The sequence below is a fragment of the Aptenodytes patagonicus genome, chromosome 11, assembly GCF_965638725.1.
Source record: "Aptenodytes patagonicus chromosome 11, bAptPat1.pri.cur, whole genome shotgun sequence".
Classification (NCBI taxonomy): Eukaryota; Metazoa; Chordata; class Aves; order Sphenisciformes; family Spheniscidae; genus Aptenodytes; species Aptenodytes patagonicus.
The window spans coordinates 14,806,437-14,830,315 of record NC_134959.1 but is presented as its reverse complement, the minus strand read 5'-3'; the positions used below and the strand labels follow the sequence as shown (position 1 = coordinate 14,830,315).

General features: G+C 40.4%; 1 protein-coding gene across 1 annotated transcript; it reads left to right on the top strand.

Annotated features, from left to right (window-relative positions):
- Positions 1-3,741: 3,741 nt before the first annotated feature.
- On the top strand, positions 3,742-22,999 carry SHCBP1 (SHC binding and spindle associated 1). The gene is made up of 13 exons (XM_076349227.1): positions 3,742-3,862; positions 6,160-6,330; positions 6,933-7,048; positions 8,050-8,258; positions 9,361-9,453; positions 12,057-12,290; positions 12,392-12,560; positions 13,834-13,954; positions 17,014-17,145; positions 18,081-18,199; positions 18,963-19,049; positions 19,393-19,534; positions 20,297-22,999. Exons 1-13 carry the CDS (start codon positions 3,742-3,744, stop codon positions 20,617-20,619), a joined length of 2,037 nt encoding a protein of 678 aa, XP_076205342.1. The 3' UTR covers positions 20,620-22,999.
- Positions 23,000-23,879: the final 880 nt, after the last annotated feature.

The window sequence follows — 23,879 nt, the reverse complement described above, 5'->3', positions numbered from 1 at the left end:
GGCAAGCACTTTCTCTTCCTCCTTTCAAACTCAGGAGTGTTAATGTTCCATGTAAAGTCTTGCCAGTCCTCTGCACTTCACACAGAGTTGGTCACTCTTACTCAAGAAAAAATTAAGCTTGGAGAAAAGTGCAAAGAAGGGCAGCTAGTGAGATGAGGGGAATGGAGAGCCTGCTGTAGAGGAGAGAGAGATTATGACTTACCAAAAGAGGTCCAGGAAAACGCTAATTCATGCTCAAGAACAAATTGCGTGGATAAATGTTGTAGGGAGAAAAAGAAAATAACTGATGGTCTGCATTGTGCATGCACATTCAAGCTGGGAAGTGGAATGCTTCCAATAGTAAGAGGACTGAGTTTCTATTTCCAATATGAGGGGAAAGAAACCAACTGCGGTGGAGTTTTTGAATGCAATGGAGCTTGAATAGTCCATGACTTCGTTGCCTGCAGCAGCAATCCCTGCCAGGACTGTGTTTCTTTGAAGTAAAACAGCTCTGTTGCAAGGATTGGGGATAATTAACTGAACATTGTGGAAGTGTCTTATATACTAGAACACATTCTGCCCCCAGCTATGCTGAAAACGGAACAAAAAGAGGGAAATGGATTGTCCTCTTCACAATGTTGTGCCTGTTTCACCTAGGTGTGAAAGATCTGACCTTCCCATTGTGAGCCCTGATAAGTCCCTGAATTCCTTTTATCTATTTAGACAAAAAATAATCTAAATATTTAAATAGTATGGGAACCTACATACCCATAACTTTACAGTTATATAGTTACTATGGTTATACAGTTACTCTATGCATAAAGTTGTACATACAGGCAAGACTGTGGGCCTAAAGTCCTATACAAATATATGTAATAGTGGAAATTTAACAGCAGATATCTAAAATATATAATGGAATGAGGTTTTTTGCTTGTTCTTCACTTGCTACCCCTTGTCTTTCCTTTTGTATCCACATCATGCTTTTTATTGAATCCTTTATTTAGCTCCTGTGTTCAGGAAAAAAGCTTGTTCACGTGCTCCGGTAGTCACAAAAACATTTTCTGATTTTTTCTGAGACTCACTCTGGCTTCTTATGTACCTTCCAGGCTATCTTTGGCATTCTGCTTTTCCTCCCTTTTATTTGGCCTTTCTCATTTTTTTTCTCCTGTTGTGTTTGCTATTTCTGTCCTTTCATGCTGATAATCTCTTTTCATTCTAGGTGTTGAAAAAAGTACAAGACAAGGAACATCCCACCAGGGTAACTTAGACCTAAGTTCCAAAAGATGACCTTCTTCATCTTGGTGGAATATCCCTTTTCCAGTGCTTTTCTTTCCAAGTATTATCTTCCTTCCCATTCCTATTGTGAAAGTTCTTACTGCTGTTCCTCCATTATCTTTCCTCTCTGTTAGACTATTTCTTATTCTTTTTTTACTCTACTCCTCCTGACACAGTGTACAGCCTGAATACAATTTTGCTAGTATGTGTTGCTGAGGTTGGATTCCAAAACCTTATGCATTCAGTGAAGTTTCCTTCATATCAGAGGCATTCTTCTGTGTCAATATAACAAATGTGTGTTGCCTACTGCAGAATCTCAATGCTGTGGTTTTATAGCAAAGAACTTAACGTGAATAACTGTGTCACTTTACTCTTTAAATATGGGGGATCCCATTTCAAATATAATACCACGTTCAGTGGTATTTTAGGTTTAGTAGGGACAAACTCCCAATTCTTAATTACTTAAAACTTATAAATTACAGACACTTCATTTACAAACACACTCTGCTTTGAAGGATGACCTTACCAAAAAAAAAAAAAAAGCTTTTGGAAGAGATTTAGAAGTGTTTTTTAGTGTAGTGTAGTGTTAGTGTAGGAAGTGTTAGTGTAATTTTGTAACTAACGATAGATGAAAACTGTAACTAATGATAGATGAAAACTACATGAGTATGGTTAAACATGCATACCCAGTGTAATGGTGAAATTCTGATAGCGTACTGCAGAGAAGTCTTGGGGGCTAAGATACTGTTTTTTCTTCTGGGGTTTTGATGGGTAAGGGTTGGTTTCAGTGGACCTATGCCAACTCAGACTCGTGTAATGTCAGGGTGAATAGGGCTGTTGGTTTACACTGAATGTGTAAACTGCTGTAGGCATTGCGCTGCTGCTGCAAAAGCAATTAATATTTGGAAAGTAAACACGAAGAAACTCTAACCTGGTAGCAGTTTAATCATGTTGTTAGAAATCTAAGGCAGCCCCCTCGTGGCCATTTGTGTTTTGAAGCAATTGTTTCAAAAACCATTTAAAAATAGCCATTGTTTGGAGGAGAAATGAATGCTTCCCGATTTAAAATTTCTACTGTGTGCTGCTACACTTGTTAAAGGTGTTGATAACACCAACAACCTGTGGTGGTAATACAGGTCAAAACCAGTTTTTGTGTGGTATTCACCTGAAATGATTGAATTGCCAGGAGAAGCTCTCTAAAGCCTGGCCTACAGTGGCAATCCTACATACCTGGCTTCAGCATTGGCAGAGGTGTGTTACATGAACAGAATCTGTACTATCCCAAATCTGCGCGGTTGTCTTCTGTCACAGGACACTGATCCTCTCTTTCTTTTGAACTACACTGCACAGAGGGCTGCATATTCTTCCTGGAGCATCTTGAATTTTTTTTCTTTCTTCAGTTCCTGCCTGTCCCCAGATCCTGTAATGACCTGCAGTCACCTCGTCTTTGCTAAATATCTACTCAGTTAAATATTAATGTCTTCCAACTGCTTAGCTCAACCTTACTTACTTTGTTTTGACTCTAATCCTTATTGGCACTTGTGGTAACAGAGCTCAAAACACAAACAGCGGCTTGAAGAGAAGAGCTGGGTCATGAAACAGATTGTGAAGAGATGTCAAGACAAATGGGAGATGCTAATGCTAAGATGGATGAGACACAAAGTCGAAAGCACTGAGAAATTCAGAGGGGAAAAGAACTGTGCTTTAAATTTTGATCGGGTGCCTTTTGTGTAGCAGCCGGTCAGAGCTGAAAGCAAAGCATGTTTTCCTGGAGATACGTGAAGAAGCCGTTCAGTGAATTACGTTCGTGGTTTTTTATTTTTTTTGGGGGGGAGGGAGATTGTTGGGGTTTTTTTACATCTCTGCGGCCACGCTCGACTGATCCTTCTCTCAGTGCGCTGTGGAAACACCTCTCCGCAGGGACAGAAACACCTCTGGAAGCACAGCTCTGTTTTGAAGGGGCGCTGCCCATCCTCGCCGGCACTTCCCTGTTTTCTCTAGTAAGAACGGACCCAATTTATCGGTTTGGTTATGACTGACAGGTGGAAAGTTTTAAGCGTCCTTTTCCGTTTCCGACCTCTCCGGCCGCCACCCCGCTCCAGAGGAAGCCCGGCCAGCCTTCCGGAAAACGGGAGTACCGGCCACAGTCATCCCCGCCGCCGGGCACAACTGCGGGTAACGGGAACACCCGGCGGGGCAGCGCCGGAGCCCCACGACTAGCCACACGCCCGACCAGCGGGGACGCGCCCGCGGGCACCGTCGCACCAGCCCTCCCCGGCAGTAAACGGCCGCCCAGAGCCGGCGCGCCCCGACCGGGCCCCGCCGCGCGACGGCCCCGGCGCCGCCCGCCCTACCCGTTGCGGCCGGACTCGCCCGCGGCTGCCGCTAGCCAATCAGGGCGGCGGCTGCCGGTGACGTTGCAGAGGGTTAGCTGCCGGGGAAGTTTGAAATTTCAGCGGGCGGAGCCGCGCGGGGCGGGCGGGCAGCATGGCCGAGCCGGGGCTGCCGGAGAGCGCGGAGGCGGCGGGGCCGCGGGGGCGAGGTCAGGCCGCGCTGCCGGCCGTGAGCAGCGTCGGCCTACGGGAGCGCGCCCAGGAGGCGAAGCCAGGTAGGGGCCCCCTGTCCCGGGCGGCCGCCCCGAGGGGAGGAAGGGCGCGGGGCCGCCTACGGCCTGGCGCGCCCCGGTTCCGCCGCCGCTCGGAAAGGGAGAGGCGAGCCGCGGGAGGGCCGCTGGCCCCGTCCGCCCCGCTTTAGGGCAGCGCAGGCGGGGACGCGCGGCTCGCAGGCTCGGGGCGGCTCTGCAGCTGCGGAAGCCGACGCTGGAGGTTGCGTCTCGGCGTGAGGCGGCTGCAGCGGGGCGAGGGGCTGTGAGATCGGACCGGGCTGCTGAGAGCTGCTCCGGCCGGGGCTTGGATACCTCCGCGGACAGAGAGTGGGCAGCCCGTACTGCTGCTTGGCCGCCCTTACGGGGAAAGCGTTTCTTGTATCCAGTCCGCCCCCGTGGAGGTGCCGGTACGGAGGCTGCCGTGCCCGGGGCCCTCCCCAGGCAGCGGCTCAGCGCTCCCCGGTTCGTAAGGCTGCCGGCGCGTGGGGTGGGGAGCGGGCTAGAAATGGGGCCCTGCGAGGGAACAAAGGGGTGTCTTGGGAAATAAACACAGTAACGTAAAACATTTGTTTCCTTTTGATTATGAACTTACGGCGTGTGTCTCAGGTGCATACCCCAGGCATTTAAATCAGCGTCCAGGAACACGTATGTGTTTGAAACGCTGACGGAGGAAAAAGGCTTTCCCGGAAGGGACTCCCCTGCCCTCTGCCTTAATAGCACAATATTGGAACGTTGGTGCTTTTAGTATCTATTGAGTATCATTATTCAGTCCCAGATCATTATTGATATGTGGTTATAGGCTTGCAGTTTGTAAACAAAGAGCAAGCTAAATTAATGGCTTGTTCTGGAACGTATGCTGTGCTCTGGAATTCATAGTGTGTCTTGTACAGGGTATCGCTATCACAGTTGCTGGATTTGATTATGGGTGTGTAGGAAAAAACCCCTTATTTACAGTGTACATGTAACATAGCTACAGTTTTACAGGAATCTTTGAAAATATTACATAAATCACACTTGATGATTAAAATTACCTTTTCATTTCCTTTCTTTACATGTTATTACAGTGGTTCTGCTGCAAAGAAAAGTTATATTGTCTAAGCACTTGTAATTGGCTTATACACTGGTTCTGATTTTTGTTTTGTTGATTGAGTTTGGCCCCTGATAAGTAAGAACTTTAACAAATTTGAGGCCAAAACTGCTAGCTTTCATAACACATCCTGAAATGTAAGGGATGCGTTAGAAATAGAATGTGATTTTTTCTTCTTTTTTTTAGGTATATAGTAAAGGTTAGACTGTAGTCTAATGAAAATGCAGAGGCCTATGGATTGTTAAAGAGTCAAGTTATGGACAATGAAGGTGTCTTGAGCTGTTACATTAACAAAAAGAAAAAAAAAAGGACCTGAATCATCATCACCCTTGGTTTACTGCAGTCATCTCTCTAATATTTTCTGAACTTATGGATGACCGGACTTGAGAGATACTGTAAGACCAACAGTGACTGAGTTCACTGAGTTTGTAATGAGAACACAACTGGAGATGCTTTTTTGGAGACTTCTAAAGGGGTGCTATCATTGGATTGAGCCCTTCAAAGTAGAGATTCAGCCAATGTCCATTTAAGCGGGCTAAAAATTACAACACTGTCCCCCTTCCGTCTAAATATGTTGCTTGGAATTTCCATGGAGACTTCAGGTGTGGAGGCTCTGTTACTTGTTAGTTTATTAAAATACAAAAAGAATGCTTCTACTGAAGAACAGGAAAAGACTTAAGAGAAGGAAAGGGCAACTTGTGAAAACACATCTTTAGCTGAGACTAATATCTGCAGTTTTATTATGCATCTTACTTATATTTTGCTCTTTGCTCACAGTAATCCTGTGCATTATTTTGGATCAGTTGTGTGTGGGATCAGCTGGTTTTATGCATGTTCCAAAATCATTTGGATTATTGCTTGATATCACGTCTGGGTGATGCAGGGAGTGTACTAACAAAGCATAATATGTATTACCTAAAGTATTGTAGACCTTACATATAGAACAAAGTAAATTAGCATGTAACTGCAGCTCAGGGCAGGTGGCAACAAGTAGGGAGATCTTCTTTTGGGACAGGGTAAATACTCTGAAGAAGAGAGCAAGTAACCAAGTAAGATAGTTTCTTCATCAAGGATAACTTAAGATGTGTTGTAGAAAGCAGGTTCACGATAGATCTTGGGCTGAACAGCAATTCTTTGGGAATAGAGGAGTGAGTGATGATTGCATTGAACTGACAGTTTGTGGGGTTTGCTTTGTTCCCGCTCCTCTCCCCAGATCTGCTCCAGGAAGATGATGATTCCTCTAGTGATTATGGCAGTCGTGACAAACCAGGGACTGTTTTAGGAAGGACTGTGCCAGATGGGAACGTGCTTTTTCCAGATATTTTTCACACTGATCATCTTTTGTTTTACGAGCGATTTAAAGCTTACCAGGATTACATCTTGGGTAAGTAATTTCTTAGTAGAAAAAGAACACGTAGTCATGTTTGTTGTAGTGACTGTTTAAATGATCCAGTTTAAATGGAGTCAATTCCATATTAAACTGTGAGATGCTCTTAATAACAGGGACTAGAAAAGATGTAGTGTGCTGCTGTCACTTATGCTGTAACCTCAGCTGCCCTAGCTGGTGGACCAGGAGGCAATGGTTTTAATATAAGTAAATAAAATCTGAATGACTGAAAGGAAAAGTTGCTAATACTGGATTCTGTGCCTTGTTTTAACTGATCTTACTAGAACTTTTTTGTGTGTATTAAGACTGTTTAAGATAAGGCACAGGTTAGCTGTTTAATACCCCTGGCACTGAAACCTTCAGTACCTGGAAGGTTGAGTACTGGATCTCTTCTTCCAGAGAAGCATGACTCTCCAGCGCTCTCAGTACTGAGAGAGACAGCAAAAATGCTGACTGTTATCATGAGTAAAACAGAATGAAGTCCAACTTTAGATGTGGCAGAGGAACATTTCAACTGTGTTGACTTTCATTTTCCAATGATCTGGAGGACTTTTTTTTTCTTTCCTTGCATAAATGTACTGTCTTCAATTTCTTTTTAGCTGACTGCAAAGCTTCTGAGGTGAAAGAATTCACAGCTGAGTACCTGGAGAAGGTCCTTGAACCATCTGGATGGCAGGCAGTTTGGCGCACTAATGTGTTTGAGGTCCTTGTTGAGGTAGATGGAATGCAGTTGCTCAGGCATTTATCTCCAATTAACATAATTTACCTCTGTAACAGACAGATCATTTGCCTATGAAGTTTATGAGCTGGTAGAAAATAGTAATGTTTTCATATCTAATTGCCAGTCATGGCTAGAGCAATAGGAATTTTTTCAAAGGGCTCCTTGCTTGAAACTGGAAGGGGGAACACCAAGTTAGTGCGAGTGAGCTGTGAGGTAGAACTCTGTGGGCACAGAGGGGATAAGTACTTGGTCCAAACTGGCTGTTGTAATGTCGTCTTTTCAAATACCAGGCTCTGATCGTTTGCCTTTTTTTTTTTAATCAGTAACATTCTTCCTTTTAACCCACCCTGGTAATGACAGTAGCACTTCCGCATTGCATACTCCTGTTATAGACCCACTGAGGATTGCTGGTTTGGAATACTCCTTTTCTAGGTGTCTCAATGTCCAAGTCATGCATCTTTGTGCAAACGTTGGATGTTCAAACTTGCAGTTCCATTACATGTTTGAAGAGGGAAAAACTTTGTACCCCTCAGCTTTTCAGCCCAATTAGTGACAAAATGGCTTTCACTGGCCCAGACTAACTCTTTGGATTGTTTGTGTCTTGTGGGCACTTTGAAAAATGAGCCCCAAAGGAGTCCCTAAGAACTGTAAGGTATTGATTTGTTTGAGTCTGAGGATACTGCTTTTGCCTGTTTTTTAAAACAAAACAAAAAACCAAAATAGGGAAGCAGCTTACTGGCCTTGTATGAGCATTGAGGGATTTGAACGAAGTTTGGAATGTGGAAAAGGCTCTAGATATGTGGTTCTGAGAAGCCTAATTCTGGGGTTATCACTTCAGGTGAATAGATTGCCTTTGCTGTACTATGCAATGTGCGTTGGTTTGTGTGGGTCAACTGGCACTTGCAGTATGGCCTGCTGACTTACGCAAGTCATGTTAGCCTTCCTCGGCTGTATCTAAGGTTCTGAGAAATCTTAAGAACTATTTGTTCCAACAGGTGGTTGATGTGGAGTACTCGGCTCTGAAAGCAGTTGTGCAACTCAGTGAGCCTTTCCTGTGCGAGTCACGAGATAGCACCTTTACCTTGGAGTGCATGCAGGAACTCTTGGAGCTCAAGGAGCGTCAGATACCACTGCAGGAGCTGTGGGTTGTGTATGATGAGTCAGGAGAGTTTGACCAGACAGCACTAGCTGTAGAGCATGTCAGGTAGGAGAATCTCAAGGTTTAATTTTTGTCTTGAACAATTACACTCTGGTAGTGTCCAATGGGTGGTGCCCTGAGTTCTTGTGGTCATGCTGGCAGCTCAACAAGCCAAGCTTTCTGAAGTAAATCTGATGACTGGTACTATGAGGAAAGAAAGACATACAGAAAATCTGTGGTGTCCTCTGCAGCTACAGGTAATGACACAATCACAAAGTACGTTTACCTGCAGCTTACTGTCAGTCTGCTTTCTGTGTCAAAAGGGGGGGGAAATTGCGTTGCTTTCCATCTCTTCTCCACCCCAGATTTCCTTGGGTCACCTTGCTGGCTCTAGTGCAGTGTTCCTTTCTCTTCTATAACATTTTGGTGGATTTTTTCCTTTTTTTGTCCCATTCTTCTTTTTTCTGCATTTTGCCTCCTCCCCTAAATTTGCTCTTTATTCTACAGGTGTCTGTTCACATCTTACTTCTATTTTCTTTTCCTTTCTTTATCATCTCTCTGTCTCTCTTCCATCTCCCTTGCTTTCATGTGCTATGTGCTGTTTGAAAGCTGTCTGCAAATAGGCAGTAGAACAGGATGAAAAAGCTAAAACAGGAGGAATGACCTTCCTGTCTAGAAAATGGGCTGTTTCAGAAGTGGTGGTGTGGGAGGAAAAGGGGAGAAGAGACACATTCTATTGAGAATTACTTAGTAGTAGAGATCTAAACTTGAATGATGGAGGTGACAAACTCATTGTCAAAAAGAAAGCTTAGCTGAAGGATGCCTGGCCAAAACCAAACAGTCAAAAAGCCTCAGGATCTTGAGTGTAAGTCTTGTTTTCAAATCCAGCTTTTAGCTGTTCACTCTCTTTTGATGAAAGTGGGAGTCAGGCTATTATCAATTTTGAACTTGGATACACAAAATAAAAGTCTTAATGTAGGTAAACAACAGACAAAGATAACTTCTGTGTATTCTAAGTAGTTTACAGGACAGTAACATGGAATTGGAGAGAGGTGATGCTTTGAGATGAATTCTCAAATTGGTTACATTCGTGTTTCCAGTGCTGTTGTCTCTGCTCAGGTAAATGTGGCCTCCTTTGTGTGATTAAACGCTTAATTTGCTTCAAAAGGTTCTTCTACCAGTGCATCTGGAGGACCTGGGATGAGGAGGAGGAGGATGATTTTGATTACTTTGTGCGATGTGTTGAGCCTCGACTGAGATTGTAAGTGCAACACCTTTGATATTATTAGGGTAGAACCACAGGAAAAGGTGACGTGGGAATAGCAACATACAACTAGATTTTAAAAAAAACCCTGTTCACTAGTAAATCAAAGCAAGTTTGTTCTAACAGCATTCACTGTTTGATGGTCAAAATTTTGTATGGAAAGAGGGTGCAACTGTGGTTGCCACTTGATTTCTGGACCCTCAGTTTTTCCCTGTAATCCTTGACCTTCCATCAGATGGCGCTCCAAACCCAGCTATAGCCTCCTTCAACTTGCAGGCCTATGAATTGTAATCCTAATTAAAGCTAGTGTGGGATGCTCTGGTCCCTCTGGGCATGGAATAAGAACCAGAATGGAACTGAATGTAAACAAAAACTTGTAAATTGGTCACGCTGAAGGAGGAATGTGTGTATTTCTTTCCCTAGTGGGATTAGTCGGCATTAGGTTTTGTGAAGGTGGGTTTTTAATGTTGTCCTGCCATATGGAACTGAAGCAGTGCACAAGGACACAATCTGGTTATATTTTTGAGGGTGCTAAATAACCAAAACACACCATAAAACATACCTGGAACGAATAATTAAAAAGTGATTTTTACTGTAGATTTTCCCCTGAGATTTGACACACTATCTTTTTCTTAAGTCTTTCATGAGAATTAGTTTTCAATTCCTTTACTTATTATAACTGTGCATCATGAGTATCTGGAAGTCTGTGTGTCATTCATATCCAGGTTTGATACTGCTATGATGCAGGGGATCTACATCAGTGAATATTTATAACCTACCCTGAAATGCTATTTAGCATATGGCGTTACATGTGCTAGAATATAGCATATAGCATGTGCTTTACAAACAAAATTAGTGTAATTACCCACATTATAAAGGTGGCTGCAGGCCTCTCTTTCAAACAGGACACAATGTGACATTTGAGGACTCTGATATGCCTGTATTTTTCTGAGATCATACAAGTTAGGAGGAAGTGTTATACATGGAAATTGTACATGTTTCTGAAGTGTCTATACTTGTATGCTCCAGCAAATGGCTATTCTGAGTTTTTGGAGCCTTATGGAGACTTTACATGGAAAGAAACCAGAATGCAATGATGTGCCATGCGATAATGTTTTTATTTTTTTCAACACTGCGTGGCCTTACAGCCATTTTGGTGAGAATCCAAAATGCTTAAACAATGTCTTCAAGCAGAAAAGTAAACGTTATCCTTTCTTATTCTCCCATACTGTGCTTGATACAAAGCCTGTCCTCCAAGCTACACTGATGTTGGTGCTATCCTGCGTTGTGATCTAAGCACTGATGTGTCAGCTCAGAAATAACATTAATCTTCAATGCATGGAACCTATGATGCTTTAAACTTTTCAGGTCTCCGGCGTGCACTGTTTTAATGAGAACAGACAGTATCTTTACACTGCACATTAGGTTTTACTAGTCTTCTGAGGCAAGTAAAGCTGTATGAACTGTTTAACTAAAGCTTGAAAAAACAAGATAGTTTTAATGCGCTTTCACAGTGACCAGCTCTAAAATGTAGAGCATGCGTTTCAGGGCCAAATTATGTACAACATTCAGTTTCCTTCAAATATTTTCTATTTCTATATTGCTATAAATTCTTCTGCTGTTAATCATGCTGCATTGACCTACTCTTTGCCTCTGATAACCCCATTGCCAAAATTTTGTGAGGCTGTTTCTGTATGCCCTGTTTATTGCAACTGTATAGATATTGACTGCTCTGACTACAAATTTTCCAGTTCTTTGCAGCATGCTTTAAGTGCACCCTTTAAAGAACCTCTGAAAGTTGAGGGAACGTCTTTGCCCTTATTTCATGTAGCCTCTTGGATAGAGCTATTTATACTGTGTTCAACTGGTTCCCTACAAACATGGTGCGAAATAATTAAATCTTGTTTTATTTATATAATTAATTGCTGTCCAGCTTTTTTGTAGTGACCATTATTGGTCCTACATAATTGGCCCTGGAGTTCTTGGCACCATCTAGCTGGCAGATGTCCTTATCTTTCTGACTTTGGCAATGCAACTTTGGGCTGGCATTTTCTGGCCTGCAGTTTCATTTGTAGAGGATACTCTTGGGATGGTGCAAAATTTACTATGCAGTGCCTTCACATCTTCATCTGGTGCTGATAATGCCTTTCTTATTCATTCTGCGTTTTTGTCCAGGTAGTTGTTTAGATTGTTGCTAATAGAGACTTCACATTATAGGATTTTTCTTCTATTTCAGACAAGATTTTCCTCAGTTTTTCTAACAAATTCTTAAAAATAGACTGATTTTTATATCTAATTACCTTCTAAATTCTTACTGTTTTTTTTATAGCTGTGCTTATGCCTTTGTTTTGGAGTGAGTTTCTGATAATTGTGTATAATCTTTCAAGGTGGATGGGCAACTATTTAGAAAGTAATATGTTTGTGTCTGTTCAGATTTTTGGTTTTGCTGCTTTAAAAAAAAATTGAGCAGTGTTGATATAGACTGCAGAGAATCTTTACTAAAATACTGATGCAGAACTCCTCAGGTTCTCTCTGGGTTTGTATTTGATCTTTCAAAATTGTAAATGTGGAATATACTGACCCCTTGCTCTGAATTGCAGGCATTATGACATCCTTGAACACCGTGTGCCTTCTGGGCTTGTAGCTGATTACCAGAACTTGTTGTCTCAATGCGAAGAGCTTTACAGGAAGTTTTTAAATGTGAGGAACAGCATATCAAGCAGTGATTCAGACTCAGAAGTAGAAAACGTCTCCATGGTGGAAGGACTAAAATTGTATGAGAAAATAGAGCACTTAAAACAAAAGCTAAAACTAATTGAGAATCCTCTGCTGAGGTACTTGGTGGGTTTGTGCAAGGAGGAGGGCCATATGGGAAACTATACATGGACGTTCTTTACTGAAGAAAGAACTGATGGCTTTGTTGCTTTTGTTTTAGGTATGTGTTTGGTTACCAAAAATACAGTGGTCTCCAAGCTAAAGGACTGAGACCAACGGGTACCAAGATAACTCATGTTGTATCATCAACCATGATGGCAAGTCTGCTGCAGTCATTGATAAGGGACAAACTTTGCCCTGAATCTTGTGGTGAAGAACTAGAAATACAGGTAGAGTAACAGGAATTGTCTGTCTGCCAATACTTTTTTCTCCTCAAGAAACAATGTGGAAGAATAAGTTAATTATCATGTGCAAGATACTACACTTGCACAGTGTTATTTTTGTTAGTTCAAAAAAAGCACTGTAATTTAAATAATAAGTGGTAAGACTGGATGATACAAATAACTTCTTTTAATTAATTAGTGTCTGCTGAGTACTCTAAACAAGCAGTTTCTTCCTGTGTGTAGGAAATTGAGATAAACCTTCTGTAATAATTCTACAATGAAACATGGTAAGGCATAATACTTATATTTAGTTTTGAAATACCTATGACTTTGGATGCTACTGATAATGATCTAGAGTGTGAAGAAAGAAATGTCATTCTGTTGCTTTAGTTCTATGTAGGAGATACATTTATTTTAGAGCAGTTACATTTAGTTTCAGTGAGTTCAGACAGGACTTGCCACTTCAGTAGTTAAGAACAGCCTGGATTCCTTGGGCCCAAATGAAATTGCTTGCTGTATTCTGATCAAGTTCATGAATTACAGATGGCCGAAATGGAGCCACAGGGAAGGTCCTGGATTAACTTTTGGGCTATAAATCAGATTTTCTGATTTGGCATTGAAAAATGGTCTCACTATGCTTGCCCTGGAATTTGCTGGGAAGCAATAAATGTGCAATTTTTCTGTACTATTTGTTATCCTTCAATAGAGAATCCCCCAGTAATATTTGTTAAGGATATCAGCCTGCCCTCTTTGAGCAAGAAAAAGGATCATGTGGACCCCATATTTGCCACTGTAATATCTGAACTCTATTTTGGGGTGACTTGCACCAGGAGCAGAGAGTTACATCCATATTCAGACCAGCTCAAATCTAGTTGCTGAGTTGTTTGTGTTTTTTATTTTCTTTACCTTCTGTCATCTATTTCTTCAGTAACTCATGGCAAGTCATTTGAGGCACAATTCAAGTGTTGGCCTGGAACCAAGGCCATATTCAGGTTTGCTTTCTGGTGCATATGCTCTTCAATCTGTGTCTCTGTCCCAGTTTTCTCATGGGGGAGTGGACATGACACAAACATCAAAGGAATGTTTTAAGGCTTTTTTGTCCAGAGTGTGCTGTGATTCTTGAATTAAAAGTAGAAATTGTGTATTACTGGTACCATTTAAAAGGGTTTCTTTTAAGCAAAAGCAGCAACATTTAATCAAAAAGCAAGCTTTAAGGGCATAGATGCATCCATTTTTACAGCATTCTTCAGGAGCTGATTATATTATTTGTCTTTTACAGTTTCACAGTGATCCACTGGCAGCTGTAAATGCCTGTTATGAAGGAGACACAGTCATCATCTGTCCTGGTCACTATGTTGTAGATGGCATGTTCTGCATTGCTGATTCAGTTGAACTAGAAGGTAGAAGGCTTGCTAGCATAAACAAAGCTAGCTTAAAACAAAGTAAACTGAATATCTCAAACTAGCTCTGCATAAGGATTTACTTTTTGTGGAGTTTGGGGGGAGCATTTGCTTTTTTCCTCAAAGTGTTCCTATTTCTGCTTGTAGAGCCATGTCTAATGCAGGATGGAGTAACCTGTTTCATTAGCCATAGTTACTTCTGCAAATAAACTGCAAATATTGCTGATTAATAGCAAATTCATCATTTCCTCCTAACTATTTGTCTGGATAAATCCTGATTATATAGATAATAGGATTCAACAGAAACACGAGGGACTTGATTCTTTTTTTTTAATCTAGGAAGCACAAAAGTCATTCTGAGAGGCTTCAGTTTTTAGAGCCAGTAACTTAAGAGTACTTGAGAGATGTCCTTGTTCTTCTTTGCATGTCTTAATCTGCTTCAGAGGTATACTCTGAGACTCACTGCTGGTATAGCACTGGTGAATGCAGAGGGAAAGAGCCAAGTGCTATTAGAACTTAGTTTATGGCACTTACTGCACGTCAGTGATGTGTGTGGGCTACCAATGTGAATCTGCATTACGTGAAGCGCATGGGTAGAGGAGGGAGCTGTTGATATAACGTGTATTTATTCTGTAGAAACAAACACAGCATATGAGATTCCATTTTTCTTGCAAAATATTTGGTTTTGAAATACTTCTGCCTTGTCTAGGATATGCTGCTATCTCTTCCTCGCAATTCTTGATTTCTCAGTGTAATTCCTCTGCTTTAGGCATGCACACTCTGTTGCAGTGTAATAGTCCATATATCACTGGGGCTTGTGCAGCTGTTCAGATACTTACTTAGCTACATTTTTATCTTGTCAAAACTTCTTAATGGGAAGAAGGCTGGGAGTTTAATTTCCTGCTGTTCTGGACTTTATTTTTCTTGTCCCTCTTGTTTTATGAGTGTCATTTTCTTTCTCGCCCTTCTCTTGTGTATGTTTGATTTATACAGATATGCGTGCTGATAGACAATGCACCTGTAGGATAAAGGACCTCAAAGTGCTTTATTTATCTGCAAGAATGACATTGTTCTAAAATTGTGTGGGGTGGTATTTATTGCTTTTCTAGCTTTGAGGAAACAGTAATACAAATGGTGCAATAGCACACCTATTAAAGGATGAGCTGCTCTATTTTAATGAGCAAGGCATATAAATATGTATCTTTAGTACGAACCACTCTTTGAATAATGAGTATGTGTCAGGGTATTTAATCTTCTTATATGGACTCCTGTTAGAGAAGTTTTTATAGCATAGTAGCAGCCAAAAATGTTTGAAGTAGGAGCATCAAGAAAAATTTTGCTGGCACTAATCTGAGCAGCTGGCCGTTTTGGTGGCTTTCTTGGGATGAAGGGGTGACTCATCAAAGATATAATGTCACTTTGCTTAGTAGAGCTTTTATTTTTTTCCAGCCACTGTGCAAGTCAGTACTAAGGTTGAAAGTATGAGGATTAGTAAGTCAGGGATAAATAAAAACTTACAAGAACTAAATAAGGTTAAAGCAGCAGCAGCTGCAGGTAATCATGGTAAGGATAACTTTAACGCTTGACGAAAGTGTGTAGCAAAGGCACCTAAGAACTTCCCTTCTGCTTGTACAGTAGTTGTTCAAGCTGGATGGGAACCTGCAGCATCAGCCCATCTAATATCTGTGATCAGTGTTACTGGATGACAATTGCCTTTAGCTCCTGTGGAGTCACTTAGCTTACAGGCAGGGTGTACAGCCGTGACCACGCTGTGTATTGAACACCACTTGACAGCAGGTGACTCTTTCCTTCTCTATTCCCTGTCTTGTCACCGGTTTCCTTCTTACTCTAGAGCTGCTGCTTCAGAGGTGAAGTGTAAAGCAAGCTAAAAGCATGGTTAGAAAAACTGTACGTAGTCTGTAGGACAATTATTCCAAAAACTCTCGCCTTGGATAATAACCTCTTTCTGTAGTGGTGTGAAGTTAAACCAGATCTGCAACTTGCTGTCTCATGGTACTCTCTTTTTATGCACTGGAAGTAAACTGCCCCATGCCACCTCCTCCCCAGGGGTGACCATGAATCAATAGCAGTGGGAAAAGATTTCTAGATGGTATAGTGTTTTGAAGCATTAGTCACTTAACTTGCATTAAATCTGCTGTCTTTAAGACTTTCTGCCAACACTTGTTCAAAGGTTTTTTCTTTTTTTAACCTTTCTACTTGCACATTACAGTATTTATTTATGTACTTGGTTAAAAGCTAGCATCTTGCTCAGGCATTTCTTATCTGAGTTCGTGTGTGCTTTCAGAAAATGATAGGACTTGTGCTGCTTTAATAGACGTTACATTATTGCTTTCCTTATCATGATTCTTGTCAGTGACAAGCAATAAAAGCTTTTTACATGCTCATAAATTTCCCTGTAAGTGGTTGAATGCTTACAGCTGTGGATGGCTTAGTAAATCAATGTTGGCATATGCTTGTGAAAGTTTCTTTTTAATCTGAATTAATCTGGAAGCCCATGTAACACAGGAACATTAAATTTTGACCCAAGTTTCATTTAAATAGGGAAGTTGAGTAAAGCTTACTAACAACATTAAGTCCTTTGCACTTGTTTCCTTGTATTGTGGCGGTGACTGCTTTTTCCCTTGTGCTCTTTGGAACCTCTGCCTGCTCTAGTGAAGTTCTGTACTTTGAAAGCAGACTGCAGGTGCCTGTGTGTCCTTGGTTACTGCATCTCCCTGCTCTGTTGTAACTTTTGTGAGTGAGAACTTTGGCTTTGGCAAATGTGAGCTCAGTTACCCTTTTGTTCAACTGTCTAAAATAACTTTGCATTTTATTGTGTGTCATTCAAGTAAGGTAACTTTTGAGTTTGGTTTTGAGTGCCTGTACCTTGGTACAGAGGGCATGTAAGGTGTAGCCTGGCCACTGGGTGGAAAATCCTATGCAAGGTATTAGACCTGAAGTTTTAAACCTCCATATTTAATTTAAATGTCTGTTATGTACTGAGCACCTGACTGTTACCATTTATTCATCAAACTTGCATCTTTCACCTCTGCTTTAAGGCTATGGCCTGCCAGATGATATTGTGATAGAAAAACGAGGGAAAGGAGACAACTTTGTTGACTGTACGGGAGCCAATATAAGGATCTCCAGCTTGAAGTTAGTGCAACATGATGCTGTGGAGGGGATTTTAAGTAAGTATAAAAGCATCTTGGCCTTTTTGTGAATCTTCCATAATTTACTGTTAGAATTAAAGCTAGGACCCAGTGTTAGAGTTTACTAGTTTTAACAAAATGTTGTAGAGAGGAGCCCTACAGGTATAAATATCAAGGCTTCCCCCTTTTTTTAAACTTGCTTATAATGTGGACATCAAAATAACTTCTACTCTTTGTACTTTCAAGGTATTGTGGCTCCTGTGTTTTATTCCTATACTTGGATAAGATCATTTGACTTGATCTTTTTTCTGCTGTTAAGGCAACCTGACTCTGACTGCTGCACAGCCTGTGTCAGGCTACCTGGAAAAGGAAATAATTCCTCTTTCCACATAAGAACTCCCATGGCAATATTCAGCTGTAGTTGAATCCAGCCAGCTCTCCACTGAGGAATGGCATGGGCTGTAGAAGTAGTGTAGAACTTTGCTGACAGCACATTCAAACTGAGGCTCAAATAATCCTAAGTTGTATCCAATGAGTTTATGGGCCATGGCCTTCTGTCTTTGCAGAAGGTGCTAATTAATACTTTGCCTCAACAGACATTTGGTTTTAAACATGTTAGAATGTTTATTAACACCTGTATACGTGTATTTAATATCTTACTAATTCAAAAGTCTCTTAGGAATGTAATGAAAAGAATAGTTGCTGTCACTTTCAAAAAAAAAAAAAAAGGCCAAAAAATCTCTAAGACAAATCTTTGACTAGTGCTCCCTTGCAGCAGTGTTCCTGCTTACACTAGAAAAATAGTATGACTTCAAACCATGCATGAGCAAATCAGTAAAATTAACCTGAAATGGATAAAATTAAAATGGAAATACTATCACAGTGCAAAAATGTTACAAGTCCATCCCCTCCAAGGAGGGGCTTGCCTTTATGTAACTGGTTTATTTAACAATATTTGTTTTCTGTGTACGTAGATGTCCATCATGGGAAAACCACCCTGGAGAATTGTGTGTTACAGTGTGAAACTACAGGCATAACAATACGAACATCAGCTGAGCTATTAATGAAAAACTCAGATCTGTATGGTGCCAAGGTACAAACGAATTCTTAACTCTGGCTTATTTCCTAAATTAAAATAAAGGTTTCTGCTTGGAAATAATGCAGTCAGTAACGGGATGACTTCTGTCGCTCCTGAGAGAACCTTTACAAATTCACTTTGGACAGCTACATGTTACTGAGTTGAAGAGACTGGTCCCAGGGGTCTTGTAGCCTCCAATAGTATCCAGTGAAGTGTCTCATGCTGATTTGTGTGTGATGATACCAAAATGATATAGTTAAAGGGGACATCTGTGAAATAATCATTGCTGCATTGCTGGACTGATTCATGTCCTGTAATACTTTTAAAGTGATTTTCTGTTTTCTTTACCCATAAATAATTTTCTTATCAAACCTAGCATTTGTTCTGCAAATGAAAGGCCCTTTTTGGATACCTTGTTCATTGATTCTTACAGAAAGATGATAAACACAGAACTGAACTATGATTAGGATATTTCAAAGAATGATGGGGCTTTGACTGTTGAGGTGGATGACTAAAGAACAAGAAAGTAATGCAAGGCTGCACAGTTACTCTTTAACAGAGCTTTTATGGACTGGTGGCAATAATATTATCCATGGGGCCTCAACCTTTTTGGGTATTGCTGCTTAAGTTGGTTAACAAAGCCGTGAAGCTGGAGCAGTAACACAATTTTGCATTGTGCAAACTGGTAGATGAACACAAAGATCCGTGATGGAGTTGTCAAGTTAAATTGGAAATGTGCCTGAACTATTTGTGAACTGCCATCAATTTTATTTTGTAGGGTGCTGGTGTTGAAATATATCCAGGTAGTACATGCACCCTGTTAGACAACGGCATACACCACTGCAAGGAGGGAATACTTATAAAGGTCAGTTCAAGGCAGAATGTACTTGTTTTTCAAAAGCTTATAGTTGCTAGTATTAATGCAAATAATTTGCTTTTAGGTTGGCTTATAACCTTGCTGCCTTATGATAGAACTTATATTTCACATATGGTGATGATGGTCCTTGTTCGTCTTGGGTTGGTCCACCAAGGCAGTATACTTGTTATATTTCTTATCTGCCAGAAAGAAAATGCCTTTTGCAATGTCACTTGCAAAAGCAAATAAGAAAATTCTAGCCAATACATAGAACTGATTCTACCTAAAACTGGAATATTTTGCATCCCTTTAGCTGGACATAACATGTTGGATTTCCGTTTCTTTGCTGTAGAACTTTTTAGATGAACATTATGACATCCCCAAGATAACCATGGTCAATAATATGATCCATAATAATGAAGGATATGGTGTGGTCCTGGTTAGACCAACAATGCCCTCCGATGTAAAGGATGCTTCAGCAGAGAGAACAAAAGGTATTTTTCTCTTCCTAGAAGAAACTCCTAAAACTAGTAAATCTAGTATACCCGGGGTTTTGGATTGCATAATTCATAATTGAGTCTCTTAAATTTTCTAATAATGTCTAGATTAATTTAGCTGAAATAAATCTTCATAACGCTCAGAACACTGGAATTTCCTAAAGGATGAACTTGCTGCAGAGAAATACTGTGAATGTCTGTGCTTCATGGTGTGTGTGCACTTTCATTGTAAAGTCCTCACGTACCTGATCTGTGCTCCCTACTAAGCAGAGCCTGTATGACTGATGGCCTCCTTTGGTCATACAGAAACACGAGTGTGACCAGGAAGAAAGGAGATATGGCTTCTCTTACAGCTCTTCTGGTTCATGATAATTCTCTGCTCATTTTTTCTTTTGTGCATTAGAGCTGAGACGTGTTCCCAGCACAGAATTTTTTCTCTGCAGTAAATAAAAAGTGACAACTGTATTTCTCATACTATGTCTTAGTCAAGAAGAACTGTCACTAAGTGCAATGTGCAAATCCACTGTAATTTTCTCTAATATCACTATCACTTGGCACCTTGAAGTCATCTCAAGAAGAAACCTTTTCTGTAAGCATCTTACACTGTATTTGGAATATGTGGCTGTCACTAAGTTACCCAAAAAGTGAGTGGGATGAGGTGAAAATGTTAAGCCTGAAGAAGATTTAATTCCAGGAGTTTTAAATGATTTGGCTGCTTTGCGTTATTGTTGATGACATTCTTATTGTTTCCTGACTTAGGGAATACGCAGCCTACCCAGTCAGGTGATGGGACAGCCTGTGTAGAGGGCTTCAGGCAAGAACAACTACCTGGATGTGTAACTGATGAGTTGGAGCTTTACGAGCAAGCTGAGATTTCTGAACAAACTGAAGGCAATTATGAAATTGCAAATGAACTTGGGGCTACTTCTGCAAAGAAGAGCCAGATGCACAAGAAAAGACTGAGTGAACTGGGAATCACAGAAGCTGACGACAACTTAATGTCACAGGAAATGTTTGTTTCTATTGTGGGCAACCAGTTCAAGTGGAATGGGAAAGGAAGTTTTGGTACCTTTCTTTTCTGACTGTCCTCACTCCTAATGGCATTGCAATAACAGATTTGCACAAGCTATTATTTTCACTGCTGCTTTCCAAGGAGTTAACCTGTTCCATTAGCCTTCCATAATGTTACTATAATGTGACATATTTATTAATAGTATATGTATTGCATGTGGAAACTTTGCTTCCTTGCTGCAAGTATGGATAACATGGTAGAAAACAGAACTCTACCATGGAGACTGTGCATGTATTCTGCTAATCTATGTGCTGCTGCTTTGCTAGCTCTCTGATGATTTTTTTAGTGTATTTATTTAACTTCTCATTGTAGAGAAAAAAAAAAATCTTCAAAGAAAGAAAATATAGATAGGGTTCATCATGAAAGAGTGGACAACAAATGTGGAGCAATTAGTGGTACATCTTCCTCCATATTTTTTTAGTGTCGTTAGTTTGCAGCTGACTCCTATAAGAGGTTGACATACTTTTTAATTTTTTACATTGAACAGAAGCTAGTGAAATGCTCTTCCGTACGAATGTAGTGGTTGGCTGCCACGTCCTCACGCTTGAAGGATTTTCTAGAAAACTTAGCACTTGGAAGGGTAGCATCGTTCAGTCTTCTGTGTCTTTTTGTGCCCAGCTACCAGTGCCTGTGCACCTTTTTCCTTAGGGAGGACAGCATCTAACTAAACTCCGTTAATCTGAATAAAGAGAGATCAAAATAGATGTCTCCGTCTAGTAGTGGTATTCATACTGTACCTTTCAGTGCATTATTCTAAAATTTTTAGAACTGTATGCCACTTGCAGCAGCTGAGGTTTTGGAAATGAATGGAAAATTAAAAAAAATACTTTCCACTGCAATCTCATCAGCCCACAGCTGTGGAACATTCAGTAAAACAAGGGCACTTCAGCGGCTCACTGTTGCACATTATTAGTTTTTACTTGAGGGAAAAATTGGGAGGACTGCCTGATTGAGGACTCTTCCTTCTCAGTGCTTCTCTGATTTTTAATTACAAAGCCAGATGCCTTCTTCAAACCTCTGTACTGTCTTCAAGAGTTGTAGGTCAGTTTTTGAACTGGTGTATGAAATGTATGTAGGAAAATACTAACTCCTAAGTGATTCAGGATGTCCTATGAAACAATCAAATACGGTGTTAAGAAGGGAAAAGCATGTTGCCAGCAAATCGACTTTGGAATAATTTCTGAAAGTAGCTTAGCAGGTGTATGCTTTCACTAGAAATGAATGCATTGCCTAGAAGTGGATGTGAATAGTCTGCTCCAGATTTTTCACTGTGGCCATTCTTAAATTGAGATGACAATCAAAGTTCACTTCAGTACATGATTTGTTTTAGTGTGAGCAGTGGATAGAAAGGAAAAGAGAAAGGTGTAATTTACAAGCATTTTTTTCCATTATGTGAACGACAGAATTCATTGCAGCTTTCCTAGCCCACTGCTTCTGTTTTGTTCTGCTCAGGACACTTGACTTCAGGACTAACCATTGCATTTTGATGAACATAAATGCCATTGCAGTATCTCAACATGCATAAACCCATAAATGTTTGCCACTTAGTGACTGTAAAGAAATACCTGAGTCAAGTGAAAGCCTAATGCTAAGACTGGCAGTTTAGTATCTTAATTTATTTATCAGGTCACATGCCATGTTTCATGCTTTGATGTTATGCCTTTATTTCCCGAGTCCTTACTCCTTATTAAAGGACTGGGGCTAAAAACTAATTTTGTGGTTCTTTCCTCTCATCTTTTCAAAACCATAATTGAGTGAGCTGCCTTCGTGATGTGTAGGTAGCATTTCTTTCTCTTGCACTTCATTTTAAGGCTGGCTTATCTCTTGACAGCCTCTTATCTCCCTTTTTTAAAATAAGCTTTACATTTATGAAGATACCAATAAAAATGTAACTCTTCTGCTTTCAATACCAGCACAGTTTTGCCTGTTTCTGTGCCAGATGCCAATGGTGATTCTATTGTGCAGGTTGTCAGTAGGTCAAGGAGCAATATGTGAAAAGATGAGGCTGCTAGTACAACTTCCAGCCATTTCCTTTGTGCAGGAATTGTATTATAAAATTGTGGTTAAATTCTTGATGACACTTGAGCCTTGAGACTAAACTTTGAATGGAGCCTTCTCATCTCAGAGTTTTGTCCTTCCGATCACTTACGTCACTGATAAATGTAAGTTTCTTTATTTTGCAGCTTTAATTCCCCTTTGAAGTGCAGAAGGAGAAATGTTTAAATATAAAGGGAAAGAACTGTTGACTAACACAAGGTTTGTACACTCAACTCGGAGCGATGCATTTTGTTAGCGGATTATATTTGAAATTATAAATTCAGTTTATCTGTAAATATCTTTCTTAAATTTTATTTTTTTCTTAAATTTTCAAATTTTCTTAAATGTCTTAATTTTTTCATAAAGGTATTTGATGTTACAGCGATGACTAATGATCTACTCTCCTCTCTGTGAATGTTCTCTGCCTCCTAAATGAGAAACTAATTCCAGAATGCTTTCTTGCATAGCTGTCAGAGAAAAGCTGGTGGAAACATTTATTTTCAATAAATGTTTAAGCAGCTGCAAAATAACTTTCTCCTTATGTATCTAACCTGTTCTTGGACTTACTACGTTTTATGCTTATTAAATTTGCAATTAAGTTTACCCCATGACTTACCTAGTTGGTCCTGGCCCCATTTTATTGTTTGTCTGGCCTTTCCACTATTTATTCCTTTCTCAAAGCTTGGCAACCTTGAGCTTTGTCTTTAACCTTTTACCTGTCCCTTCATGTCTACTGAGTAGATAAATTACTGCCATGCAAATATTTCTAGGAGGAATAAGCTGCATACAGCATGTCTTGTCTCTGCTTATCATACCTGAACCCTGGACAGTAATGCATGACAAATTGTATGAATCTCACCTTTCTGACAGCAAATTGGATCTATATTCCTGTTTTCTGAATCCACTTTTCCCAAAGGATTCCTAGACAACACAGATTCTGGTAATTAGGCACTGATATTTACATGTCTTCATCTAGGTTAATAAAAATGATACATTCTAGCCAAAAGATTTTACAACTGTAGGTGTGAGCCTAGAGTGTATGAAACAGCTTTTGAGGCAAATCAGTTGAGTTGGAGCTTCTGGTTTAAAACTCAGTAAATGATTAATTAGACAAAGAAATTAATAACTGGCTATATATTATCTCAACTTTAAACAATATTTCAAAAAATTCACTTATGGTTTCATGAAAAAAACACATGGGAAGTAAAGCTAAAGTGCTGCGAGCTATGTCAT

Excerpts from the sequence above, each read along its gene's own strand:
- SHCBP1 (XM_076349227.1), top strand. The coding sequence starts at position 3,742 with ATGGCCGAGCCGGGGCTGCCGGAGAGCGCGGAGGCGGCGGGGCCGCGG. Across the intron at positions 6,331-6,932 it reads TTACCAGGATTACATCTTGG|CTGACTGCAAAGCTTCTGAG; the intron begins GTAAGTAATTTC and ends ATTTCTTTTTAG. Across the intron at positions 12,291-12,391 it reads ATTGAGAATCCTCTGCTGAG|GTATGTGTTTGGTTACCAAA; the intron begins GTACTTGGTGGG and ends CTTTTGTTTTAG.